The sequence below is a fragment of the Pelodiscus sinensis genome, chromosome 15 (genome assembly GCF_049634645.1).
Source record: "Pelodiscus sinensis isolate JC-2024 chromosome 15, ASM4963464v1, whole genome shotgun sequence".
Classification (NCBI taxonomy): domain Eukaryota; kingdom Metazoa; phylum Chordata; order Testudines; family Trionychidae; genus Pelodiscus; species Pelodiscus sinensis.
The window spans coordinates 7,823,444-7,847,835 of NC_134725.1; the positions used below are offsets into that span (position 1 = coordinate 7,823,444).

The 24,392-nt window shown below is 44.2% G+C and overlaps 1 protein-coding gene across 1 annotated transcript in view; it reads right to left on the minus strand.

Annotated features, from left to right (window-relative positions):
- Positions 1-228: 228 nt before the first annotated feature.
- Positions 229-24,392, minus strand: part of SLC5A1 (solute carrier family 5 member 1) — a 47,206-nt gene continuing 23,042 nt past the window's right edge. The window contains exons 4-15 of the mRNA XM_006125423.4: positions 24,096-24,155; positions 23,650-23,754; positions 16,114-16,219; positions 15,813-15,893; positions 15,378-15,598; positions 13,692-13,827; positions 12,156-12,263; positions 10,495-10,645; positions 9,559-9,727; positions 6,202-6,417; positions 3,596-3,698; positions 229-2,363 (exon numbers count right to left, since the gene is read on the minus strand). Of these exons, the coding sequence (XP_006125485.2) occupies positions 2,146-2,363; positions 3,596-3,698; positions 6,202-6,417; positions 9,559-9,727; positions 10,495-10,645; positions 12,156-12,263; positions 13,692-13,827; positions 15,378-15,598; positions 15,813-15,893; positions 16,114-16,219; positions 23,650-23,754; positions 24,096-24,155 (1,674 nt within the window). The 3' untranslated portion in view covers positions 229-2,145. The remainder of the gene's footprint in view (positions 2,364-3,595; positions 3,699-6,201; positions 6,418-9,558; positions 9,728-10,494; positions 10,646-12,155; positions 12,264-13,691; positions 13,828-15,377; positions 15,599-15,812; positions 15,894-16,113; positions 16,220-23,649; positions 23,755-24,095; positions 24,156-24,392) is intronic.

Below are 24,392 nucleotides of genomic sequence, written 5' to 3' on the forward strand. Positions count from 1 at the left end.
CCTCTCTGTCTCCATTAGTCCATTAGTTCCTCCAGAACAGCCACTTTGGTCTCCAATGCCCATATATGATAGTTTCTGAGGGCCACATGCTTTTTGTTCTCAAACTCCCAGTCAAATACCACATTATCATTCACCATAGTAGCCAGCTTTATAGTAACAACCTCAGTATGAGTCAATAATGTGACGCTGTTTCCAAAAAAAAAAAAAAAAAAACCACAGGAGACAGAGTCAAGTGTAGTACAGCTGTTCCCAGATGTGCAATTGATGCGGACTGAATACATTTTATTTTAGTATTTGATCTAAAAAAATTTTTTAAATTATATTTTACATTTTCTATTGTATTATACAAAGAACTCTTGACTTTCTGGCCCCCAAACACATTAGAAACATTTAATAAATACAAAGTTAATGAAATATAATAAATTCCTTAACACAGTACAGTGATGACTGGTAAGATGCTTCCTCCTGCTCTACTTATTGTAAGACTGTTTGCATTAAGATTTAGATTGTATTGATTGGACTTGGCATGATGCAGCCCATGTCAGGATATTGCAGGGAGATGGAATATTATATTGACGATCCTAGTGCAGCGACATGCACAAAGAAGACAGCACGTTTTGCTATGGCCCCATCTGAGATAACATGAAGACAGTGTCATGAAAGTAATAGAGATCTACAACAGAGCAACATGCTACAGAAAGCGCCTTATATGATTGCAGCACAGTGCAGTGTGCTGTAGAATACTGCAGGAAGACAAGATGCATATTACATGGAACTGAGATACTGCAGGAAGCTGTGATACACAATACAAAAAGGATTGTAATACAGACTAGGTGTTATTTGGAATTTCCCATGTGCCTTCTCTAGATCTGTGCCTCTTTGGGAAGATGAATTAGACTGTAAGAATTTTCCGTTTCACTTTTCAGCCTGGAATTGAAGTACATCACATGCTGTCTCCTTAGCTTCTCGCTAGTTTTTGAGACTCAAACCGTGATCATTGTCTCATGATTGTCTCAACCTGGTTTCACTCTCCCAGACAAGATGAAGATACTTATAATGGTTTGAGACGATGTCAGTTTTCTTTGGGGGAAACTATAATGTAACAGTCTTACTTGTGGCATGAGTGAAACTTCTTAACAAAACTGTTAGGGAAGATTAATTCAGTTTTTCAGGAAAAATACTGTATAGTTTTTGTGTACTTGGAAGCAAGACACAAGGCCAGGGCTCTGGTGCTAAGAACATTCATCCCTGAGGAAGGATTACCATGTGGTAAATCCAGTAAGAAGAGAAACTAAAAGAACACTTGTGCCATCCTTAAAAATAGAGTCTCAGAGTACATGTAAAAAGAGTCTAATTCTGACAACTCATGCTAGGTAATCAAAGCCACCAAGAATATATTTAAAAGCTAATCTTGAAGAGTCAGGCATAAACACAACTCTTCTGAGGGTTTGTCAGATATAGTTGGTCTAATATCAAACCCATTCAAATAGTACCCAAAAGTTAAAATCAGGTGGTATGTGGGTTCATATTCCCCTCATGTGAGAGTGGCAAAAGAAGAGAGGAAAAATCCACTAAAAAGTGTAATGCATGGAACAGAGAGTGAAGAGAGAAAAGGGATATTAAAATAGATGAAGTATGAAAGGAACACACCAATAAAATGTCATCAATAGGAAACTCTTCAGGCAACCTTTATTTTCAGGGGATTCAATTATCCTAAATCCATAGCGTGGTATTCAGATAGCTGAACTTAAAAAAAAAAATCACCGTGGGAAAAGGGCACATTTTCACCATCCCCCAAAATAGTTCATAAAACCATGAAGTGGATACATGCAGGTCAATCAGCCCTGCTTCTCATGTTCTGAAATTGAGCTATGAAATGTATTTCATAGGAGAGATTGACTAAATTCTCCCGAGTATCCTGGATTCAAATTCTGCCCTTTGGAACATCAGAATTCAGATGTTTAATTACCACCACAAAACCAATGAATAAATCAACTTATGTATATAATCTCGTTGAACAAGTCTCGTAAGTATATCTATCAGTGAAATTTAGAAAGCGTAATATCTTTTGAAGAATACAGTGCAATTTCAAAAGGGAAAAGGGACTAGTTAGACCTTCATGAAAACTGGCATACGAGTTGAGGTTTATGCAAAAAAGGCATGACAGAATACTGCCACGGTCAGTAGAATGATTCCATTGATGTTCACAACATTTCTCCAGAGTGGTGTCTCGGACGTGTCAGTCAGTTTCTTCTGTATTGCTTCCTGCTCCTCTTTGCTGAGTTTGGGACCTTTTTTCTGATCTAAGCCACAGAACCAGTTGTAGGCCTTCTTGCAGCATCCTTGTTCTTCATCAGCTTCTTCTGTGATAGAAAAAATAGCACAGTGGTCAAGTAACGGGGTACCTGCTGCTCTATAAGATTGGCGTTAAAACAAGCTCTCAGTGATACAGAGCAGTAGAGCCTCTTGTAATTGAAATAACAGCTCCTAATGTGTGGTCTTAATGATGACAAATGTTTACGGAAAGATGGGGTTTGTAGGATTAGATGAACATTATGATTCCTTAGCAGATGTGCAAAGTGAGTGGCTTATGATATCTAGAAAGCTCTATAATTAATTTGAACCTTACAAACCCCTAAACCCTCCAATTCACTAATTGCTTGTTCTCAGTTAGCAGTGAGATAGCTGAAAACACTAGGGCTGCGTCTAGACTGGCAAGTTTTTCTGCAAAAGCAGCTGCTTTTGCGGAAAAACTTGCCAGCTGTCTACACTGGCCGCTTGAATTTCCGAAAGAACACTGACGATCTCATGTAAGATTGTCAGTGATCTTGAGAAAATGCTATGCTGCTCCCGTTCGGGCAAAAGCCCTCTTGCGCAAAATGCATGACCCCGCCTACCCCCTCCATCAAGTTTTGCTGCCCCAGTCAGCCCCCCCCCTTTTTTTCCCACAACAAGTTTTGCTGCTATTTTTGGGGTGTGGGAGGAGTGTGGGGGGGTTTCGAAAATCAAAAAGGGGGCATGATGCCGAAAAGTTTGGGAACTACTGCCTTAGAGAATATACTCGCCAGCTAGAAATTGAGAGGCAGGTCACTGATTTGTGCAGGGTTTAACTCTGCTTATTCAACCTTTATGGGAGTGAGCTTTGTGTCAGAGCCTGGAGCCAGGCAGAATTTTGTGCAGTTTATCAATACAGTTCTGCCAGGCCTCTTCATCTTGCTCTGCACTACGACCTTCAATGTGTCAACCATGACCCCTACACACTCACATCATTAAAATGCATCCTCGTGCTGTCTTTTAAAGTGTAAGACCTACACAGCTCTTGAAACCACATCTTTCCTCAGCTATATTTTGTTCTAGCCCTGGACTTCTCACCTAGTTACATGCAGGCTTTTGTGCTATGCCCAAAAAATCAATTAGAACTAGACTGTCATCCTAAAATTATTTTCACTCAGAATCTTTACACCAGACTTAGTTAATGGACAGTGGTACATGAACTCTGTGCCTACTAGCCCGTTAGTATATGAGTTTTCATGAGACTACAGGGCACTTTCACTTTTTCTTCAGGAATGAAGTTGGACTGTTATTCAGAAATCACCTGCTATAGCATCATTGCTCTCAGGTTCTTCAATCTTCTCATCTGCATCCAGGTCAATACGTTCCTCCTTGCTGTTCCGCAGTGACCAGCACAAGCGGTAAAGCTGCCATGAAACAAAATAAATTTACAAGGGTCTGAGCGTTAGAGTGCTGGCATTGGCACATTGAGACTGGTTTTGGATTTACAGTCCCATGAAATGTTTGCTAAATATTATTTAGTGATTACTAGGGTCTTCATAAGACTGGGAACAGATATTGAAGGTTATTATTCCAGTTTCCCTTTCTTACCATCTTCAAGCCTTAAGACTTTATTACAGCACACAAGCTAGTCTACACTGCAACGCTATTTGGGGATACTGGATTATCCTGAAATAGCTATTTTGTATCTTAATAGTAAGCCCGTTATTTCAGGCTCATTATTCTGATGTCTGTGAGGAGTAAGGCATGTTTCATAATAGCAATTTATTTCTAAATAAGTGCTGTGTAGATAGCACCGAATTTCAGATTTGATTTGCGTAGCTCAAATTGCATAGCTTATTTTGAACTACAGGTGCAGTGTAGACGCACCCACAGGGCACATCCACGCAGCAGGTCTTAACTCAAAATAAGATATGTAACTTGAGCTATGTTAATTGCATAGCTTAAGTCGAAATAGCTTGTTTTGAATTTGGGGATGTCTATACAGCATTTATTTCAAAATAGAGCACTCTTCCTCTGACTTCCCTTACTCCGCATGCAATGAGGATTACAGAAGTCAGAGTAAACAGTTCTCCAGCTCAACAATATTTCCACGTCATGTCGAAATAACTGGTTGTGTATAGATGCAAACTATGTTATTTCAGAATAACGTTTGTTATTTTGAAATAATGCTGCTATGTAGACATACCCTAAATGTACCAGCTATATTGTGTCTTTCTTAAAAACCAAGTTCCCTTCTTATCGTGTATTTTTGCACTACAGTAGAATTTAAAAGTTATGAACTTCGCAGGAGTGGAGATTATTCAAAACTCTGACATGTTTGCAACTCTGAACAAAACATTATATTTGCTCTTTAAAGAGTGTATAAATAAACTTGAATTTAACATAGCTTTGAACTTTACAGAACAAAAATGCTGCTTTTCACCATCTTAATTTAAATGAAACAAGCAAAGAGAGTTTCCTTATCTTGTCAAATTTTTTTGACTTTTTTTCAGTAGTTTACGTAGAAAACAGTACTATTTGCTCCTACACACCCTTTTTTGTTTGTTTGTTTTGTTTTTGTCTTTTCAGCTGCCTTACTGCATTCTTCCAGTTCCAATTCAGAGTTGTCTATGCTACCGGAGAAAGCTGACCTAAGACATGCAACTCCAACTATGAGAATAGTGTAACTGGAGATTACATTCCTTACATTGAATTTCTGCATAATCCTCATTGCAGGAAGTCAATGGGAGAAACTCTCCCATTGAGTTTCCCTTAATCCTCACAACTCCATAGAGTAATAGCATCATTTGGGGTGCCATCAGTGGTCAATTTAGTGGATCCCACTAAATTGAACCCTGGAAGATTGATCTCTCGAGTGTTGTTCTTGGGATAAGTGTAGACTAGGGATGTTAATTGAATAGTTGATTAATCTCATGAATTCTTATCAGTTAGTCGACTATTCTATAGTCCCTGGGCAGCCCCCATCTGTGAGCGGGAGGGGTCTGAGCTCCCAGACCCCATATGGGCAAGAACTGATCCGGGCTGCCTGCTCACCTGGCTCCTAATAAACTTTAAATGCAGAGCTGCACCAGGGGTAAGTCCAGGACCCAGGACAAGCCGGAACTGAGCTGGGCTGCTGGCCAGCCTGCTAAAAATTTTACTGGCAAGTGATGCGGTTGAAAATGTGTGTAGTCTATAGAATTAACCAATACGCTTTTGCTTAATGGTAAATTGACTAGTGCAGATCTGGCCTGAGGTGTATGGTTTACTGCTCATTACAGTATTACTGCTCTGGCCTGAGGTTCTCTTGCAGATAATGTCGTTCAGGTGTTACTGACTGTAAAATATTCTACAGCTCATTCGTTTTCCTGGCAGAAGGTGCTCCACTTTCAGACATCTGGATCAAGAAATAATTTGAGGAAGATGCTTTTCATGCAGTTAACTGGGAAAATTCTATAAAATTTGCATAATGTAAATTGCACGTGTCGAAGCAAACGCCTCACTCAGTTTACGCGGCTAAACAGACAGTTTTATTGGCCAATAAAAGCAAAGTGAGCCAAACGTGGTTTTAGCAAAGCCGGGCCCAGTAAGGCTGCTTAACGCAATTAATCCTAGTATTTTTATACCCTTAACCAAACAGTTTGATGTTAGGGCATTCAATTACAGAAATAATTAATTAAACTAAGAAAAACAAAGCCTTATTAACAAGATGGCGGACAGGTACGAGGGAATACCTCTCCTCTTTGAACCAGCCCAATTAACACATTCCAATAGCACATCTGTCTTGGCCTGGCGCATGGGGTGATAGAAAGTTTACTTCGGCCTACGTGCAAAGACAAAAAGCTGAACTGGGAAAATTCTATAAAATTTGCATAATGTAAATTGCACGGTAGATGATACTAATCTATATTAGGCAACGATACTCACATGTATGTCGGGAATGGGCTTAGTTACCAATGACACACCCAGGATGATGATGGAGGAGATCCCAAAGAGGATTATAGCGAAGTACAGGTAGTGAACTCCACAAATGATCTTTGGACAGTTGCTGGGGCTTACACAGCTGCCAGTTCCATAGGCAAACTCTGCAATCATTCGAGACAGCCCAATTAACAGCCCAATGACCAAGCCCCAGAAGGCACCCTGAAAAAAAAGTGACAGGCGCATTTATCACAAAGTTGTTGCAGGTATGTAAAATATATTGTCTCCTTTAATCTCCTATCATCCCTGCAGTGGGGGCATGACTGCCAATGGATTCATGAATAACCTGTAGCACCAACGTGTTAAGAACACACAAAACAGGAGCCATCTTATTAGTCAGACACAAGCCAGTTATTAAAATGAGCTCCTAGTGTAAGCAAACATCATGTACTGGGCTAGAAAACCAAGAGAATCTCCAAGAGCCTTGGAATAGGTCAACATGCTTTTCCTGGTTCAAAAATAATTCTTCTCCTTATATCACTGCACCTTAGAACAATGCAGGTGTGAGAGGGGGAAGGTAATCTGCAATCTGAAGGCTGCATATGGCCCATTGGGATACTATGTGTGGCCCCCAAGACTTTCTGTTTATCATTGCCCATACGCAGGGTTACCGGGTACTTCAGGTTTTCGACCATGGACAGGCTGTGTTATTGAAGGTTTGTTCATGAGTGCTGGATTGCTGGCAAGGGTTCTTTGTTTGTTTTAAGAGCAGCAGTATTTGTTCTGAAAAGAAATTCTCTCAAGAGTTACATGAAGTTTGCATTCAACGTCTGGCTCTGAAATCCTGACACGGAAGCATAGATTTGGGACACATCCCAATAAAAACGGCTAGAAATACCTTGTCCCAGCTTTGCATGAGATTCTTTGATGTGTGACAATGCAGGAGGGTCAGACTAGATGATCACAAAGATTTCTGGCTTTAAAAAAAATTGATTTGCATCGTTACAATCGTCTATGCCCACAGCACAGCTCACCATCACGTTGTGGTGCGCGGTGAGTAGGGTTCAGCTGGTTGACCATGCTGATGTGACCACCTCAAAATAGGAGGGTAATGTAGTCATACCGCAATTGCAAATGAAGCCCGGGATTTGAATTTCCCGGGCTTCATTTGCATAAAGCCGGCCGGCGCCATTTTTAAATGCTGGCAGTTCGAATCCCGTGCCGCACGGCTACACGCGGCACGGAGTAGCTAGTTCGGATTAGGCTTCCTAATCCGAACTAGCTGTACTCCTCGTGGAATGAGGAGTACAGCTAGTTCGGATTAGGAAGCCTAATCCGAACTAGCTAATCCGTGCCGCGTGTAGCCGCGTGGCACGGGGTTCGAACTGCCGGCATTTAAAAATGGCGCCGGCCGGCTTTATGCAAATGAAGCCCGGGAAATTCAAATCCCGGGCTTCATTTGCAATTGCGGTATGACTACATTACCCTCCTATTTCGAATTAGGAGGGTAGTGTAGACATACCCTCAGTTAGTTCGAATTAGCGCTGTAGTGTAGACATACCCTTAGATACTATTCAATGAACCAGCTTCAGAGATTTGCCCTTGGCAATCCATGTGTTTGCTCTATCTGACTCTCTCAAGTCTACATCTCCTAAATACAAACACAACGAACAGACATAGGGTGCATCTACACAGCAGGGCTTAACTGAATTAAGCTATGCAAATTGAGCTACGTCAATTGCGTAGCTTATTTTGAAATTGGGAGCATCTACACAGGACGTATTTCGAAATGAGCACTCATCTTCCGACTTCCCTTACCCCTTGTACAATGAGGGTTACAGGAGTCAGAGTAAGAAGTCCTCCAGCTTGACGGTATTTCAACTTTATTTTAAAATAACTACCTGCTGTGTAGACACGGACTAAGTTATTTCGAAATAATACTAGTTATTTCGAAATAATGCTGCTGTGTAGACGTACCCATACAGAGCCAAAGTCACTCCTGGAGTTAGCAGATGCAGCCCTCTTGATTTCAGGCAAGTTGCACCCACGGAAAGTAGAATTTAGCCCATAAGCTGAAAAGGAGAGAACTAATGGTACAGAATTAAAAAATCCTGCTGGACATTATCTAGTTTGAACAAATTTTATTTTGTAACAATTATTAAACTGCCAGAAAATAACAGAAGTGTATTGGAATCAGATGCTCAGTTTACTGTAGAAATAAGAAACTTTCTGTAAAGTTTAATCTGGAAAATACTAATAAAAATGGGACTTGGTTTCAGGAAGTACTTCATCCCATTATTGATTCTAATTAGAAGGGTGACTTGTACCAACGGCTGAGAACCTTACTAGTTCTTCATTCATTTTCACTCAGGACCACAGGCTCCATTACATGAGATTCAGTCATACTGTGACTGGAAATAGAACATCCATGCTTGTGAAATATCTATCACTTCAGCACCTCTGAAATTCAAGTGGTCAGTAACCTGCATAAGTTCTCACAAGGAGGCTACGTCTACACTGGCCCCTTTTCCGGAAGGGGCATGTAAATTTCACCTATCGTAGTAGGGAAATCCGCGGGGGATTTAAATATCCCCCGCGGCATTTAAATAAAAATGTCCGCTGCTTTTTTCCGGCTTTTAAAAAAGCCGGAAAAGAGCATCTACACTGGCCCCGATCCTCCGGAAAAAGTGCCCTTTTCCGGAGGCTCTTATTCCTACTTTGAAGTGCCTCCGGAAAAGGGCGCTTTTTCCGGAGGATCGGGGCCAGTGTAGACGCTCTTTTCCGGCTTTTTTAAAAGCCGGAAAAAAGCGGCGGACATTTTTATTTAAATGCCGCGGGGGATATATAAATCCCCCGCGGATTTCCCTACTACGATAGGTGAAATTTACATGCCCCTTCCGGAAAAAGGACCAGTGTAGACGAGCCCGGAGTCTGTGGCAAAAGAACCCAGATCACACGAATGCCAGTACTTCACAATATGACTTTCCCTGTGCTTGTTTGAAGCTTACAGAACATGGAGAACCCAGAAGATTGCATTAAAACACTGTTTCCCAGAAATTATCCCTGCAGAGAAAGTCGCAGTGAAACAATAGGTGGCCCCAGCCACACAGCTGTGTAGGAGCCAATAAAGTCCAACAAAGTCCATGCGTATTTACATATAAGTAATGGCCGGGGGGGCATGAGAGATCCTCAACTTAGCCAAGGGCCCCTCAAGCACCACACTTTGGAACTTCAGGCACGGGGCTCTGGTGGGAACAGTCTCAATGACATTGAGAATAAAATGGATTGAGACGAAGAAAGGGCTGTTGTCTCAGCGCACAGACAAGTGTCTTTTGTGAGATTTTGCTTCTAGCCTGTACTCACCTCCTCATTGACCCGCTTACAGAAGATGGCAAGCAGGAAGGTAGCAGCAATGGGTGGGCCCAGGTAGCTGGTGATAGACTGTATATAGTCAAAGAGCTGCCCACTCTGAGCTGACTGCACCACAGGAACCCATGCGATGCTGACACCAATTAAAACTAAGATAAATAACCTGTAAATAAAACCAGTAAATAATCTGTTAGCCACCTGTTTTTAAACATCAATCAGAAACACAGAAATCACAGTCACTCAGCTATTTAACAACTCATTGTGCTATTCAACCAGCATTAAAACATCAGCCAAAATAACAGTGACCAGCCTTCAGCACTGGGGGAAAGAGTAACCAGCAATGAGCTCTCACCAGATCCATCAGCTCTCAGTCAGCCCAATGTGAGAACTCTGCTCTCACAACAATCAATCACCTATGATAATAAGTCAGCTATAAATACAGCGATCAATACAACAGCAAAGAGAGAAGAAGAAAAGAGAAATCAGCAGCATGACTAGTGAATATTACTGATGCTGTAGCTTTGTCTAGCCAGAATCGTGGAATAAAAAAAAACTTAAAATACAACAACGGTCCTGTAGCACCTTAGAGACTAGCAAAAATATATAAATAGTATCATGAGCTTTCTTGGGCACAGCCCACTTCTTCAGGTGATAAAAAATGACATTTAAATAGATCTCCTGGGATATCTGTCAGGAATAGACACCTCAGATTCATCTTCAAATAAACAACATGGCTTGGAAATTACCCCATGGAATATTCAGGGCACACATGGGATGAAGCTGTCGGGCCACAAGAGGTCAGTGCTGTATCACGTGCAGTCAGGGAAAGGCTATTCCTCAAGTCATTAAGGTGAACTCCGAAAGGAACACTTGTGCTGGCTCCCAGATGTAGTTGGTTGCTAATGGTGGGAAATGCACAGTCCCACTTACCTCCCAGCCAGCATGAGCTCTTTCTCCGAGGCCCGGGTGCGTATTCTGGTGTAGATGTCCATGGTGAACAGCGTGCTAGCACTATTGAAAATGGAAGTCAGGGAGCTCATGAGAGAGGCCAGCATGACTGACAGCATCAGACCCCGCAATCCTGAAACACAGAAACACACCAGCTCAACTGGGCTGGGCCAGGCACTAAGGAAGCTGCGTGAGCGACATCTCTGAGTGCACGGTCTGCCCTCCCCGGCCCAGGGCATAACAACGTCATAGCACCCTGCTGGGGCAGTAGCAGGATGGGGCCTGCTATGTCAGGAAGCACAGCGTTTACAATACATATAGTACCCAGGCTGGGCTCTGAGGAGATCGACAATGCCTGTGTGGATTTGCTCATGTCAGAGCTCCTCATACATAACATCAGCAGGCGATTCTCTCTAGACACGGGGGGCAGAGGGCAAGGCTATTCATGCATTTCCCCAACGCCAGGTCAATCAGGATCTGTTGGCGGGGGAGCATGAGAAGTCTTCAGGCCCTGTCCCTGCTACCCAAGGGGATGCCCCGGGATGGCTTGGGGCCACTTCAGAAATTTATGAAGTGCCCCCCCCCTTTTAAAAATGATTGCCCACTCCTCATCGAGACCATCCCCGACGGGTGTCTGTCGAACCTGCTCTTAAATATCTCCAGAGGTGGAGATTCCACAACCCCCCTGGGCAATTTATTCCACCCTGACAGGTAGGACGTTTTTCCTAATGTCCAGCCTAAGCCTCCCTTGCTGCAGTTTAAGCCCATTGCCTCTTGTCCTGTCCTCAGAGGCCAGGGAGAAGACTGTCATGGCTAGACCGTCTGGCATCTATGGTCGTACAGGTCATAATGCCCTGCATGTATAGGAATATACAGTATATCGATATTAGAATGACCCCAGAAGGGGTGGGGCCTTGGGCGGAAGGGGCAGAGCCAGGAGACTTATTGTGTTTCCCCTGCCACTCCTGCTTGACCTGGGGTGGGGGGGCATGAGAAGTTCTTCCCCCGCCCCCACTCAGTCCCCTAGAGAGAAACGCCAGCTGCTTTAAAACAGGCGGTTTAGGTGCCTAGTGAGACGAGACCTCACGCACTCTGCCTGCACCAAGGCCAATCAGGGCCTGGGGATGGGGAAGCGCGCAAAGTCTCCTCGCCCTGCAAGAGTGTGCAGCGGCTGAAGAGACATGCTGGCTGTTTTAAATCAGCCAGCAGTGTCTCTCTAGCCCAGGGGTGGGCTGCTGCTCCCTCACCTCTGCAGTGGCTAGAGAGACATGCCAGCTGTTCTAGCGCCTGCGCACCCTGGCAGGGCAGGGAAAGGACGTGAGAGACTTCATGGGCCCCTCCTGCCCCCGACCAAAGGCACAAGGCAGCTAGAGATAAAAGCTAGCTGATTGGTCTGGGTGTGGGGGAGCGACAGGGCAGCTGTGGTCTTGGCAGGCCAGATCTTTGTCAACCCTGATCTAGAGCCTATTGCAAATGAGCCCTTATAAGAAAACGCTTGTGGTGTCAAATTGACTAAATGAAAATGCAGGTTCCCTAGTTCTAGTACCTGGCTCTGACAAATCTCTCCCTCACAACACTCAGCGTCCATTCATCTGTGCTCCATGGCTTTGCCTCAAAAACTCCTATCACAGCCAGTGTCTTACCGTTCGGCATAAGGTCCACTACCATGCTGGGATAGGCAACATTTGAACAGCCAACTTTGGTGCCACAGAGTTTCTCACATTCTTCAGGCACGACACAAGCCACCTTATCTGAGAAAATAAGATAAAAAACACGGTTACAGGGGCGTCATAGCAGCAACTTACCCAAACATCAAAACTTCCCACGCCCATCTCCATATTAAACCACTGGATTTTTTTCCCCTGATATCACCGTTGGCTAGCTCCGCAGCTGTGGGAAGGGGTTCCATTCCTGCATCATCTCTTTCCTAGCCAGGAAAGAGTGATGATCCTAAGGTCAAGTCACTAAAATTGCTGCTACAGAGCAGAACAGGAGGCCAGAACTGAATCATAGGAGGACTCCAAAATCAGGGCTCAGGGACTAGCCTCAGCAAAGTTAGGATATGCTCTGAAAGGCCCTCTCTTGCTAGAGCCACCTGCTCTCCTGCCTGCTGTTGTAAACGCAGCTCAGTGTGGAGGGGAAAGAACTGGCTCTCGGCTCACACTGAGTTTAAGCTGGAAATTGCAGGTATTTCCATGCGCTGGGAACACTCCTTTCTGAGATCTAGGCATCACTCCCTCTGCCTGGGCAAAACATCAGCCACAGACGGGAATGTTTCCCAGCCACTCAATCAGAGCAGGAATGCTGTAACAGCAAAGAGGACACTAAGGTCTTGTCTGTACTATGCCAAGGATCAACGCTGCAGTGATTGATTCACGAGCCATCGATTTATTTGTCTTCTTAGACATAATAAATCAATCTCTGAGCATGCTCACGTAGACACATTGGTAGTCAAACCAAGACAAGAAGAGTGGCTGGCGTTGATGGGGTCACTGCCCCGGCCAGCCTTATCGCACGCAAGATGCCGCGGTGAGTATGTCGACTTCAGATATGGTATTACCATAGCTGAAGTAGATCAGCAGTGGAGGTTAGTGTAGACAAAAATCTCACTCTAGGGGTGTGTCTAGACTACAGGGTTTTGTCGACAAGGACTTGTGTCGACAAAACTATACCTGCGTCAACACTACCGCAGCGTTCTGTCGACAGTAAGTCGACAGGACGCGGCAGTTTTGTTGACAGCGATAAACTTCATTCTACAAGGAATAACACCTTTTGTCGACAAAGTTCTGTCAACAAAAGGCGCTATTGCATCCACACTGCTTTTTCAAAAGAGTGTGTCTGGACTCTGTCAAAAAAGTGGCTTGCTTTGTCAACAGAACTGGCTGTAGTCTAGATGCTCTTTGTCGACAGGAGTTTTGTCGACAAAAGCCTGTAGTCTAGATGTGCCCTCGATTCCTGTCCCCACAAGGTACAGCAGTACCCCCATGGGGAGCACTAAGCAGGGGAAGGAGAAAGAGCAGAATCTTCTTATTTTGTAGGAAAGGCCTTGTAGTATTTTGATGTTCTGAGTCAGGAGAGGGGCTAAAGGAGCTGAGGTTTTGGGGACAGCATAGATAAAAATGAGCGGGGCTGGAAGAGGAATGAGAAGAGAATGGGGAGGCTACAGTATTAGGTCTTACCAGTGTACAGAATACGACTGATCATCCCAGGCATCACCATCAGAAACATGGGCAGCAGCTTCAGATACCCGCACAGGATACAGCCCGCCTTCACATGGGACATGTTCTTGGCTGAGAGACATCGCTGAACGATAACCTGCCAAAGAAACAGGAGATGTGAATGACTCCCACGTTGTCACCCACTCACAGTGCTGAGCAGACCAATGCAAAATGACTGTTTCAACGGTATTGCAGCGAGAATGTTTTGCTCTTCTTTGTAATTAGGAAAATGCAAAGGCATTTGAAGGCCTGAAGACACATTTAAATGGCTAAATATAAATACTCTATTGTCTAATGCATGTTTAATCTGTGAATTTCTCTGACACATGGATGTTACTAAACCAAATATTGAGAATCAAAAAGAACTAGGCAATTACATGAATAAGAAGGGGAACACTATTGCACTGCTAGGACATAGATCATAAAGGTTCTCAATCCTTTTGCTTCAGAGCATAGGCTGATCACCAGCTGAAGCTTGAAGGATTCGCTCCAACTTGCACATGGTTTATTATGCTGCACAGTTAGAATGGTGCATTCTCCTTCCTCTGAAAACATCCCTATTTGATTGTATTGTTTTTGGAAACTGAATTGACTACTGACCTAGGGAGAAGGAAGCAAAAACACATGGACAGTCCAGCACAATGGGATCCGATGAGAGGACAGACACAAAATACAGAGCATCTGCCCAGCATTGTTTTTGCAAGAGATTAAAGCAGCAACAGTGCTCTAGTGGTGCTGGAACGCTGCACCATAGAACACTAGAACTGGAAGGGACCTCAAGAGGTCATCAAGTCCAGTCCCCTGCATGGCCAAGAACCATCTGGGTCATCCCTGACAAAAGTGTATCGAGCCTGGTCTTTAATATCTCCAGTGATGAAGCTTCCACAACCTCCCTAAAGGCAATCGATGCACAGCTGAGAATAGAACCCCAGCCTGTGAGCGTCTGGGCGAGAGGTTTAGCACCACACCATGCCAACTCAACCCTACAGCTCAAGGTTGAATCTCTCTCGTCCGGGACTCTCTAGTCCAGCAACCTCCATGGACAGGCTGCGGAGCTGGCAGCCAGAGTTGAGGTACTGGGGTTGGTGGCCAGGAAGGAAGCTGAATCTGGAGGCTTGCCTATCCCCTGCCCCGGGAGACCCTGGAGGCCAGCAGCAGAGGGGACAGACTTGACCTGCCCTGGTCTGGCAAACGTCCTCAACTGGAACAGATCAGGTCCTGAGTGTGGCGAACCAGGGAAGTGCAACCTGCATTTTTTTCTAGCTCTTCTTGAGTACAACATTTGCCCTCAGAGCACCCCACATAGATATGCCTGGTATGATTGAATGGGAAGCCAAGCCTTTACCTATTAACATGCTCATATTTTTTAAAAATTGGGCCCTTGCATTTCTGCAGTGTATCTAAGAGGGGAAAGGCAGCACCACACACCCAGCATATGTCCAGAATGGCAGGAAGATATAGTAATGGAACACGGACATCCTATTCACTTAACATAGGAGAGACTGAGAGAAAAAAAAGCTATAAAGAAAAAACAATAATTTCCTTCTAGGAGATAATATCCATTTTTATGGCATAGGGGTAGAGTGGGAGAGAGATCTTCCAATGAGATTACAGATGTTAGAATGCCCTGAATTTCCTTTCCCCTACCTGATCTGTGCACCAGTACCACAAAGCGAGGATGCTCAAGCCAAAGACAAGGCCGGGCCATGGCAGATCTCCAGTGATCGGGTCTCGGAAGATGTGGAAGGAATCTGCCCGGGGGGTGTAGCATTTTGGGTCAATGGTAACGTTTCCATAGGAGATGTTGCTTGGAATAGCGTTCATGTATTTCTCCATAAAGGCCTCGTATCCTCCTACTTTGGCGAATGCTGAAAAACAGAGCAGAAAAAACACTTGGGATTCCTAATGGCGCTGAGAGTCCAAGGAGAAAATTCCATGCGGTCAATGTGAAAGGTCTGCCCCAGTAGCAAGGGCCCAGACTGTCTGAATTGCTGGGCCTGAGGACCGTTGATCCTGCCCCCTCCCCTCGGCAGGCCTAGCTGTAGCTGATCATTCCAGCTTTTGTTCATCAGATTAACTTACCAAATCCTGTGAGAATAAAGGATCCCACCAGCATAATAATGGTCTGTAAGGTGTCTGTGTAAATCACAGCAGCAAGGCCACCTACATGCAAAGAAAAACAATTATGAGGGTCTTTCTGTTAATACCTTCATGGGAATCGGCCTCTCTTTGCCCTCTCGCTGTCTCTTTAATAATATGCACTTACACCTCTCCCCTTTCTTGCTTACTTCTTCCCACTATCCTCATCCCTCACTTCCATTTTCATCTTTCTGAAAATTGTTTCAACTTGATTTTAATGTATCAAATTGTTCCACAAACTCACCTGTAATCGTGTAAAGACCAGTAATACCCAGTAGTATGATTATGGCCAAATACAGATTCAGCCCCATAGCGATTTGGATAAATATAGCTCCAGAGAATATATCTGCCTAATAAAAGGAAACACGACAGGTTAGGGAATGCTTAAGATAAAAGCGTTTTTATAAATATCTATTGATATCATCCCCACCCCAAACCACTGCACACAAAAAAACAATAAAAGCACATGCAAAATAAAGACAGATCATGTTTCTTTAGTCACCCAGACCTGCTTTTATTTTAACTGCCAGTTGCTTTTTGAAGCTCACTTCTTAGTTTTGCCTGTCTTATTTAATTTGCAGAAATTTGTCACTGAACTCTCCTAGCCAAATATGGCTAGCTGCCTTTCCAGCTCTGTGATCTTTTGTATGAGGAAACAATTCAGCAAAGTTCTTAAATTCCAGATCATGCTAACACCCAAGTCATTTCACAACCTTCGCATTATATCCAGGAAGAGTTTTGTTAAGTGGCTCTTTTTTCTTTACTTACAAATGTGCTCTGTGCTATTATTCACACCTCACCTTTCCAGTGCAACACAGATGACCCAGTTGAGGACAAACAGGAATAAAAGACGACACCTTATTTTACACAAGAAATATCCATCCATGTAATTAGCATTCAGCTTGCCAGCTGGGGAAACAATTACCTCTTTTGCTTTTGAAGTAACATGAATTTTGCAACTTTGTGAAGAAGGCCTGGGATTTTAGTTACCAGCTCAGCTGCACTGAAGCAAACCCCTAAAACGGACATGACCTGAAATCAGAATAACCAATTCTCATCCAAAACATGCCTCACCAATGGAAATCTTATCTCTCTTAGGGGTTTGCAACATGCTGCATCAGTGCTGGGGAGCAGAGGATTTTCCTAAGTGCCTACATGCCTTAGGAGCAGATGTGATGTGTCACTGAATTTGTGCTCCTAAGTCACTTAGGTGCTTTTGAAATCCTCCTCCTAAAATTGCAGTGTACAGAAGAAGAATGTTTAGTTCTCGACTCTACTAGGTTTTAGCACAAATATTTATTCAAGGAACACGGTCAGGTACTTTACCACAAGGAGAGGGGTAAAATAAAAGTCAGGCATCTGGCTAATGGTGCCAGGCTGTACATGACAACAACATTTAGTGCATTTTACCTTTAAAGCTTTTTACAACCAGTAAGTAAAATATTCTCATGATGCCCCAGTCAGCCAAGCAACTGAGTAATCCCCATTTTGCAGGCGGGGAGACTAAAGTGAAAATATAAAGGGGCAAATCCACACCACAGCATTCAGCTTGAGTGGCTGGGCAGGTGCTGGTGGAAGAAAACCTCTCTCCCAGGCCACTGAGGAAACTCCTCTTTGAGACTGTCGCCACCTCAATCTCTCTTCACCCCTCCTGCCTTTAAGGCAAGAAGAAGACTTTTGCAGCTGAAAATCCCCCAGCCCCGCTGCCACCACCTGTGAGTAGGCAGAACACCCATGGGGAAGACCTGGTGGGTGCTAAGCATCTCCCAGCTGCTCTCATCATCTCTCCTGCCCTCCCTGCTCATGGGGGGCACTGTGGATCAATGCCTCCCTCTCCCTCCCCGTGCCTTTGATGCACCACTAGCAGCTATTTTGCAGTGTTCCGGAGGCTCTGGGCGAGGAAGAGGGAGGAGCGAGGATGTGATGCATTCAGAGGACGGGGTGGAATGGGGCGGGAGGAGGCAGGGAGAGGGTGGAGCAGGGGATAGGACGAGGCAGGGCAGCAGTGAGGAAAGGGCTGGGAATGAGGCCAGGACTTGCGGCAGAGCTATGGGTCAAGCACCTCCTCTCTGGCACTTTTGAAAGTTGACACCTCTCCTGTGCACCGCAAGGGCTGTGAAACAAATGCAGAGTCCCACCAACAAATTCTGCCCCTGCCTTTGCCATCTGCAGTCATGGGGGCAGGAGCTGGGGTTAAAAGGCAGGAATTTGTTAGAGTACAATCCATCAGGCTGTCATACTGTGCCCCTCACTAGGGGAGAAGATTCCTTCCTGACCTTTACAGTTGCTCATCTTATGCCCCAAAGCTTGAATCCTAGGGCTGGAAGAGACCTCAGGAGGTCATCGAGTCCAAGGTTAATTTATTTTTAGCACCAGCTTAGTTTGAATGGTTACAAATATTAATGGTTATAAAATGATCCTACGAGGAAACATAGTTAATTATTTAACATCCTGAACAATACACAAACTCCCTTGGATTTGCTGAATTGCCTTCTGTGTTCACCCCTTCCACCTCCCAGCCACATTAGTTTACTACTGATTATTTCCTTGTTACTCCATTAACTCTCTTTTATTGATACCATTAAAACCTTATCCTATCGTATCCAAACAAAAAAGAAAATCACTCCAGAGCTACGCACAGATCATGCAGGAACCATTAGGTAAAGCTATAAATGACATGAACGTACTTTTACAACCACCATTGCAGCAAAAGAATTCCAAAGAATCTTACAATGCATTCAAAAACTCAGGTTTTAAATTCTTTCAGCTCATGAAAGAGTATCCAGTTACTTGTGTCTCTAGGGGTATGTCTAGACTACATGGCTCTGTCGACGGAGCCATGTAGATGAGTTTACTAGACATAGGAAAATGAAGCGGCAATTTAAATAATTCAAATAATTGCCGCTTCATTTACATCAAAATGGCCACCACACTGTGCCGATCAGCTGTTTGGTGGCACAGTGCGGTAGTCTGGGTGCTCTACGGTCGACAACAGAAGCCTTTTTCGACTGCTCCAGTAAACCTCATTCCATGAGGCATAACGGAGTGGTCAACAAAGGCTTCTGTTGTTGACTGTGGACCGTCCAGACTACCACACTGTGCTGCCAAACAGCTGATCGGCACAGCGCGACAGCCATTTTGATGTAAATGAAGCGGCAATTATTTAAATCGCTGCTTCATTTTCCTATGTCTAGTAAACTCATCTACATGGCTCCGTCGACAGAGCCATGTTGTCTAGACATACCCTAGATGCTTAGTTTTAATTTTAGTCAGTTAGGGTACGTCTACACAGCAGTGTTATTTTGGAATAACTCACGTTATTCCAAAATAACATAGTCCATGTCTACACTACAAGCAGTTATTTCAACATAATGTCAAAATAATGTTGAGCTGAAGGATTTCTTACTCCAATTCCTGTAACCCTCATTTTATGAGGTGTATGGGAAGTCAAAGGAAGACTGCTCTTCCTTGGACTTCTTGCTGTGTAGACAGCGCCAAAAGCCGAATTAAGCTATTTTGACTTAAGCTAAACAATTGACGTAGCTGAAGTTGCATAGCTTAATTCGGCTTTAGCCCTGCTGTGTAGATGTGTCCTAACTGGTCACCAATGCCATGCTACATTTCTAATCTTCTTAAAATTGCCCACCTTCTGTACCACTGGTACAACTCCACTGGTGACAGTAATGTTACAGGTGCTAGTAGTTAGCAACTCCACGCCTGAAAGCTACCATGGCAACCGCTCACACAATAGAGCAACCATGGATCAAATATGCCATGTGGCACCTTACGTAAAGGTGTTTAAAATTTTGTCTGAAGTGGCGTAAGTGAGGAAGCGGAAAGATCCTTTTGAGGCAAATATAAATTGCATCAGCACTGTGACTCAGATTATTAGGTGTGGCTTGCTACCATGAGGAAAGCTGTTCTTTCAAATCCATCTGACAACAGCCTTAGGAGATGCAAGGCAAGAAGAGTATGAAAGCAGCATGCAAATCTCTCAAATCTCTTGGCTCACATTGTTGGGCAACGCTGTTGGCCCCTTGTACTGTGACTGAAAGCTTTCCACAGACCTAGGTGCAGCTTGCTTGCCACCCTGCCACCTCCCAAAGGTGCCTACATAGCACAACATCCATATCTACACAAACAGAAGCTCTTGTGTGTAAGAGGTGGTGCCCACTGGCCATCTGTACTTATTCTGTTACTGGTGACAGGCAGGGCTACTCAAATCCATCCCGGGGGGAGGGGGGCACAGTGATACTCACAGCACATGCCAAGAGCTGCAGCTTAAGTGTGGTTGTATATACTTGCAAACATCTATGCAAATAAATGCAAAGAGCTTCTTTCATACTGACGGGCATGAATACAAAGCACTTCCCACAATGCCCTGGTGCTCTCAGCACCTCCTCCCTGGGGCTAGAAATGCCGACACCCTGTACCCATCTGTTCCAGCGAGCCTGTCCGCTTGCGTCTTTCAATGCTCACCCCCCCAAGAGACGCCTCGCCATTGTGTAGCATGGTCCCTGTGGTGGCCATGTTCAAAGGATCCCACCCAGGGGCCGCGTGTTGAGCTCCACGTAAACCCAGACCTCCCCACGGGCCTCAAACAAACGGGCTGCAGGCTGCATGAAGCCCATGGGCCATGCGCTAGACTTATGGGCACACCATATGCTTGGCACACTATTAATTTGCAGCACTGACTCCTCCCCTTCCAGCAAGCAGAGACTGAAGACCCATCTAGTCCATGAAGCATCACAGCTTTCTGTTTGTTTTCTTTTGTGCTCTGTTGTATCGGCCACACCTTTAGTTCATCAGCAAGCAGAAGGTAGTGTCTTGGACACTTCTGTGCACTAATAGTGCTTCATAACTAATAAGAATGGGGACTGAGTCCTAACAAACAGAATACTGGGCATGCACCCAATGAAACACATCATGTAAATTAAGCCTTCAGATCATTCTTTAAGGCAAATCCTGTCCCCTTTTCTATTGCTACATAGGGCCTCAGTGCTGCTAAAGCATTAGGTGCATTCAGTGCAATGAAAGAGTGTGAGGCACTCAGATATTATAGTAATGAGAGGCCATACAATTATCCAGGAGCTAGACAAAGAGGGAAAGAGTGGTTCTGCTGTACAAGGAGGAGGGGCATAATTTGGGGAACTAATGCAAGAGACTGTACTCCTGAGTTTCAGAAACTGGTCGGCTACGTCTAGACTGGCATGATTTTCTGGAAATGCTTTTAACGGAAAAGTTTTCGGAAAAGATCGCCTAGATTGGCACAGACACTTTTCCACAAAAGCACTTTTTGAGGAAAAGCGTCCGTGGCCAATCTAGACACGCTTTTCCGCAAAAAAGCCCCGATGGCCGTTTTCGCGATCTGGGCTTTTTTGTGGAAAACAAACCTCTGCTGTCTACACTGGCCCTTTTGCACAAAAGTTTTTCGGAAAAAGACTTTTGCCTGAATGGGAGCAGCATAGTATTTCTGCAAAAACACTGACAATCTTACATGAGATCATCAGTGGTTTTGCGGAAATTCAAGTGGCCAGTGTAGACAGCTGGCAAGTTTTTCCGCAAAAGCAGATGATTTTGCGGAAAAACTTGCCAGTCTAGACACAGCCGTCCTGTAGTTTCTCCCTATGAGTATTTGTGATGCTGTTTGTGGACAAGGTGGAATGAGGGTGTGTGGTGGAAACTAGATTGGAACCAATGGATCTGTTGCTATTGTCCTGGCCTACGTTTCCCCCACAAAAAAATGGGGGTAGCAAGAATATTGGAGTCTGCTTCATTTTCAGGTCTGACATGATAACTGAGAGTGAGTGGATCCACAGCCACTCCCATTTGCTTAGGAGGGGCCCCTTTGCTGAAGCTGATGGAAATCTCCTAAACAGGAGGCTGATACATAAATTGGAACAGGAAGGAAACTTACCCATAAAAAGGGAATTTAAAAAAAAAATCTGGCTGGTAAATATCAATTGATGGGTCCGTGTGTAGCAGAGAAATTTAGTTATAGGTTTTGGATTGGAATGAGAAGCTGTTTATCTGTTTGGATTCATTCCACATCTGCTAGCATTGCAGGAATAATAGCACCCCTTGTGAAACGGATGCAGCATTTCCAATTACAGCCACATAGAAAAACCAGTAATGTTTATATCTCCTCACTGAAATAAACAGAAAGCAAAATCCAGCTTGCAGGTTCTCAACAGTCTCAGCCTGTTTAATGTGTAAACTTGATAAGAATCAGTTATCATAAGAGCATGAGAATGGGAGCAAAAGGCCAGCTCTTTTAGGTTAAATTGTACTATTATCACTTAGCTCCTAGGCAGAGGGCAAAGAGTAACCTTCCATGGCAACTGCAAGAAAACAACAGACCCGGGTCTGCCTGACCTGTGGACTTGGATGGAAACTTGATGGTTTTAAAAAGGAGAGGAAAATCATAGGTCCCTTTGATACTGAAGTGCTCTTATAAGCCATACTTTATAGCTCAAGGTGATTCACACACTGGTTCACCTCAGTTTTCCTTCCTCACTTTGCTTTTTTCCTACTCCTTTATTTTCTAACCTCATCCCTCTCTCGCTCTGTCTCTCTCTTTCTCTCTCTCTCTCTCTCTCTCTCAGGGTGTGTCTAGACTACAGGGTTTTGTTGACAAAAGGGGACTTGTGTCGACAAAACTATACCTGCGTCTACACTACCGCCGCATTCTGTTGACAGTAAATCGACAGAACGCGGGAGTTTTGTCAACGATGGTAAACCTCATTCTACAAGGAATAATGCCTTTTGTCGACAGAACTCTGTCGACAAAAGGCACTATTGCATCCACACTGCTTTTTCAAAAAGTGGCTTGCTTTGTCGACAGAACTGGCTGTAGTCTAGATGCTCTTTTTTGACAGAGGCTTTGTCGACAGTATCTGTCAACAAAGCCTCTGTCACCAAAAGCCTGTAGTCTAGACGTACCCGCATTGTCTTCCTCTCTCTTTTCTCTTTTCTCCCTTTTGCTTTATTAATACTAACAAGCTGTATGTTCAGAATCCCAATGGAAGGATGAATATGAAAATGAAGACAAAAACCCAAGGCCTCTTTTCTCCCATGAGAGCTAAAGGGAGTTATACTCAGACCCTGCAGCATCAGGAAAAGGTGCAGAAAGGGGCAACAAAAATGATTAGGGGTTTGGAATGGGTCCCGTATGAAGAGAAATTAAAAAGACTTGGACTTTTCAGCTTAGAAAAGAGGAGACTCAGGAAGGATATGATAGAGGTTTGTAAAATCATGAGTGGTGTGGAAAAAGTGAATAAGGAAAAGTTATTTACTTATTCCCACAATATAAAAACTAGGGGACACCAAATGAAATTAATAGGCAGCAGGTTTAAAACAAACATAAGGAAGTTTTTCTTCATTCAGAGCATAGTCAACCTGTGGAACTCCTTGCCAAAGGATGTGGTGAAAACTAGGACTTGAACAGGGTTCAAAAAAGAGCTAGATAGATTTTTGGAGGTTAGGTCCATCAATGGCTATTCACCAGGATGGATAGGAATGGTGTACCTAGCCTCTTTTTCTCTGGATGAGGGTGACAGGAGAGGGATCAAGTGAGGGTTACCTGTTGTGTTTCCTCCCTCTGGGCATCTAGTATTGGCCACTGTCAGAAGACAGGACACTGGGCTAGATGGACCTTTGGTCTGACCCAGTACAGCCGTTCTTATGTTCTTACGATCTTATGAGATTTCATACGAGTGTAAAATAGTAATACGAGTAGAAACTTCACTTAGAACAGAGGAATTGGAAAAGCTTAACTCACCGAGATCTTGGTGAAAATATAGAGGAGCAGAGAAAGGACTGAGAGATATATCTGAATCCGTCGGCCGCCAAACCGCTTCTTGAGATACTCTGGCATCGTCACCACCTGCAGAGGGAGCGGGAGAAGAATTCATACCACGAGCAACAGATACAACTGCCATAGGGGCAGAGGCTCTACCATCCAGAGACCACACTGATATGTGCACTAGAAATGAAGAAGGCCAACGAGCCAAGGCCTCCACGAAGTACGGAAAGGCAGAGTCAAATGCTGCTCATGTTGAGAATTCAAAGACAGAGAGACCTTGGCGTTTAAATACATACAGAAGCAATTTATGTAGAATGCCTGACCCCTGCCGGTCCCTCCTCCCATGGAGAATGGTTTTGTGATGACAGACCCGCGTGCACAGCAGGGTGAAACAGAAGTACTGAAACAATGTTCATACTCACCCCAGCCTTAATGTAGATGGGAACAAACAACCAGCCAAGAACAACCACAAATATCAGGGCCTGTAGCCAAGGAAAGAACAGCTGAATTAGCCTCTTGTTCCATCACCATCACTTTCCACAGCCACGTGTCAGGCTGAATACCAGCTACAAACATTATAGCAAGTAAAATGGTGGCCAGTGAAGGCATATCTGCCTCTTCCTTTCAACTTGTCCAGCAATTTACACTTGGAACACCAGGGGTGAAATCCCGGCTTTATTAAAGTCATTGAGGGCATGTCTGCACTAGGGAGTTATTTT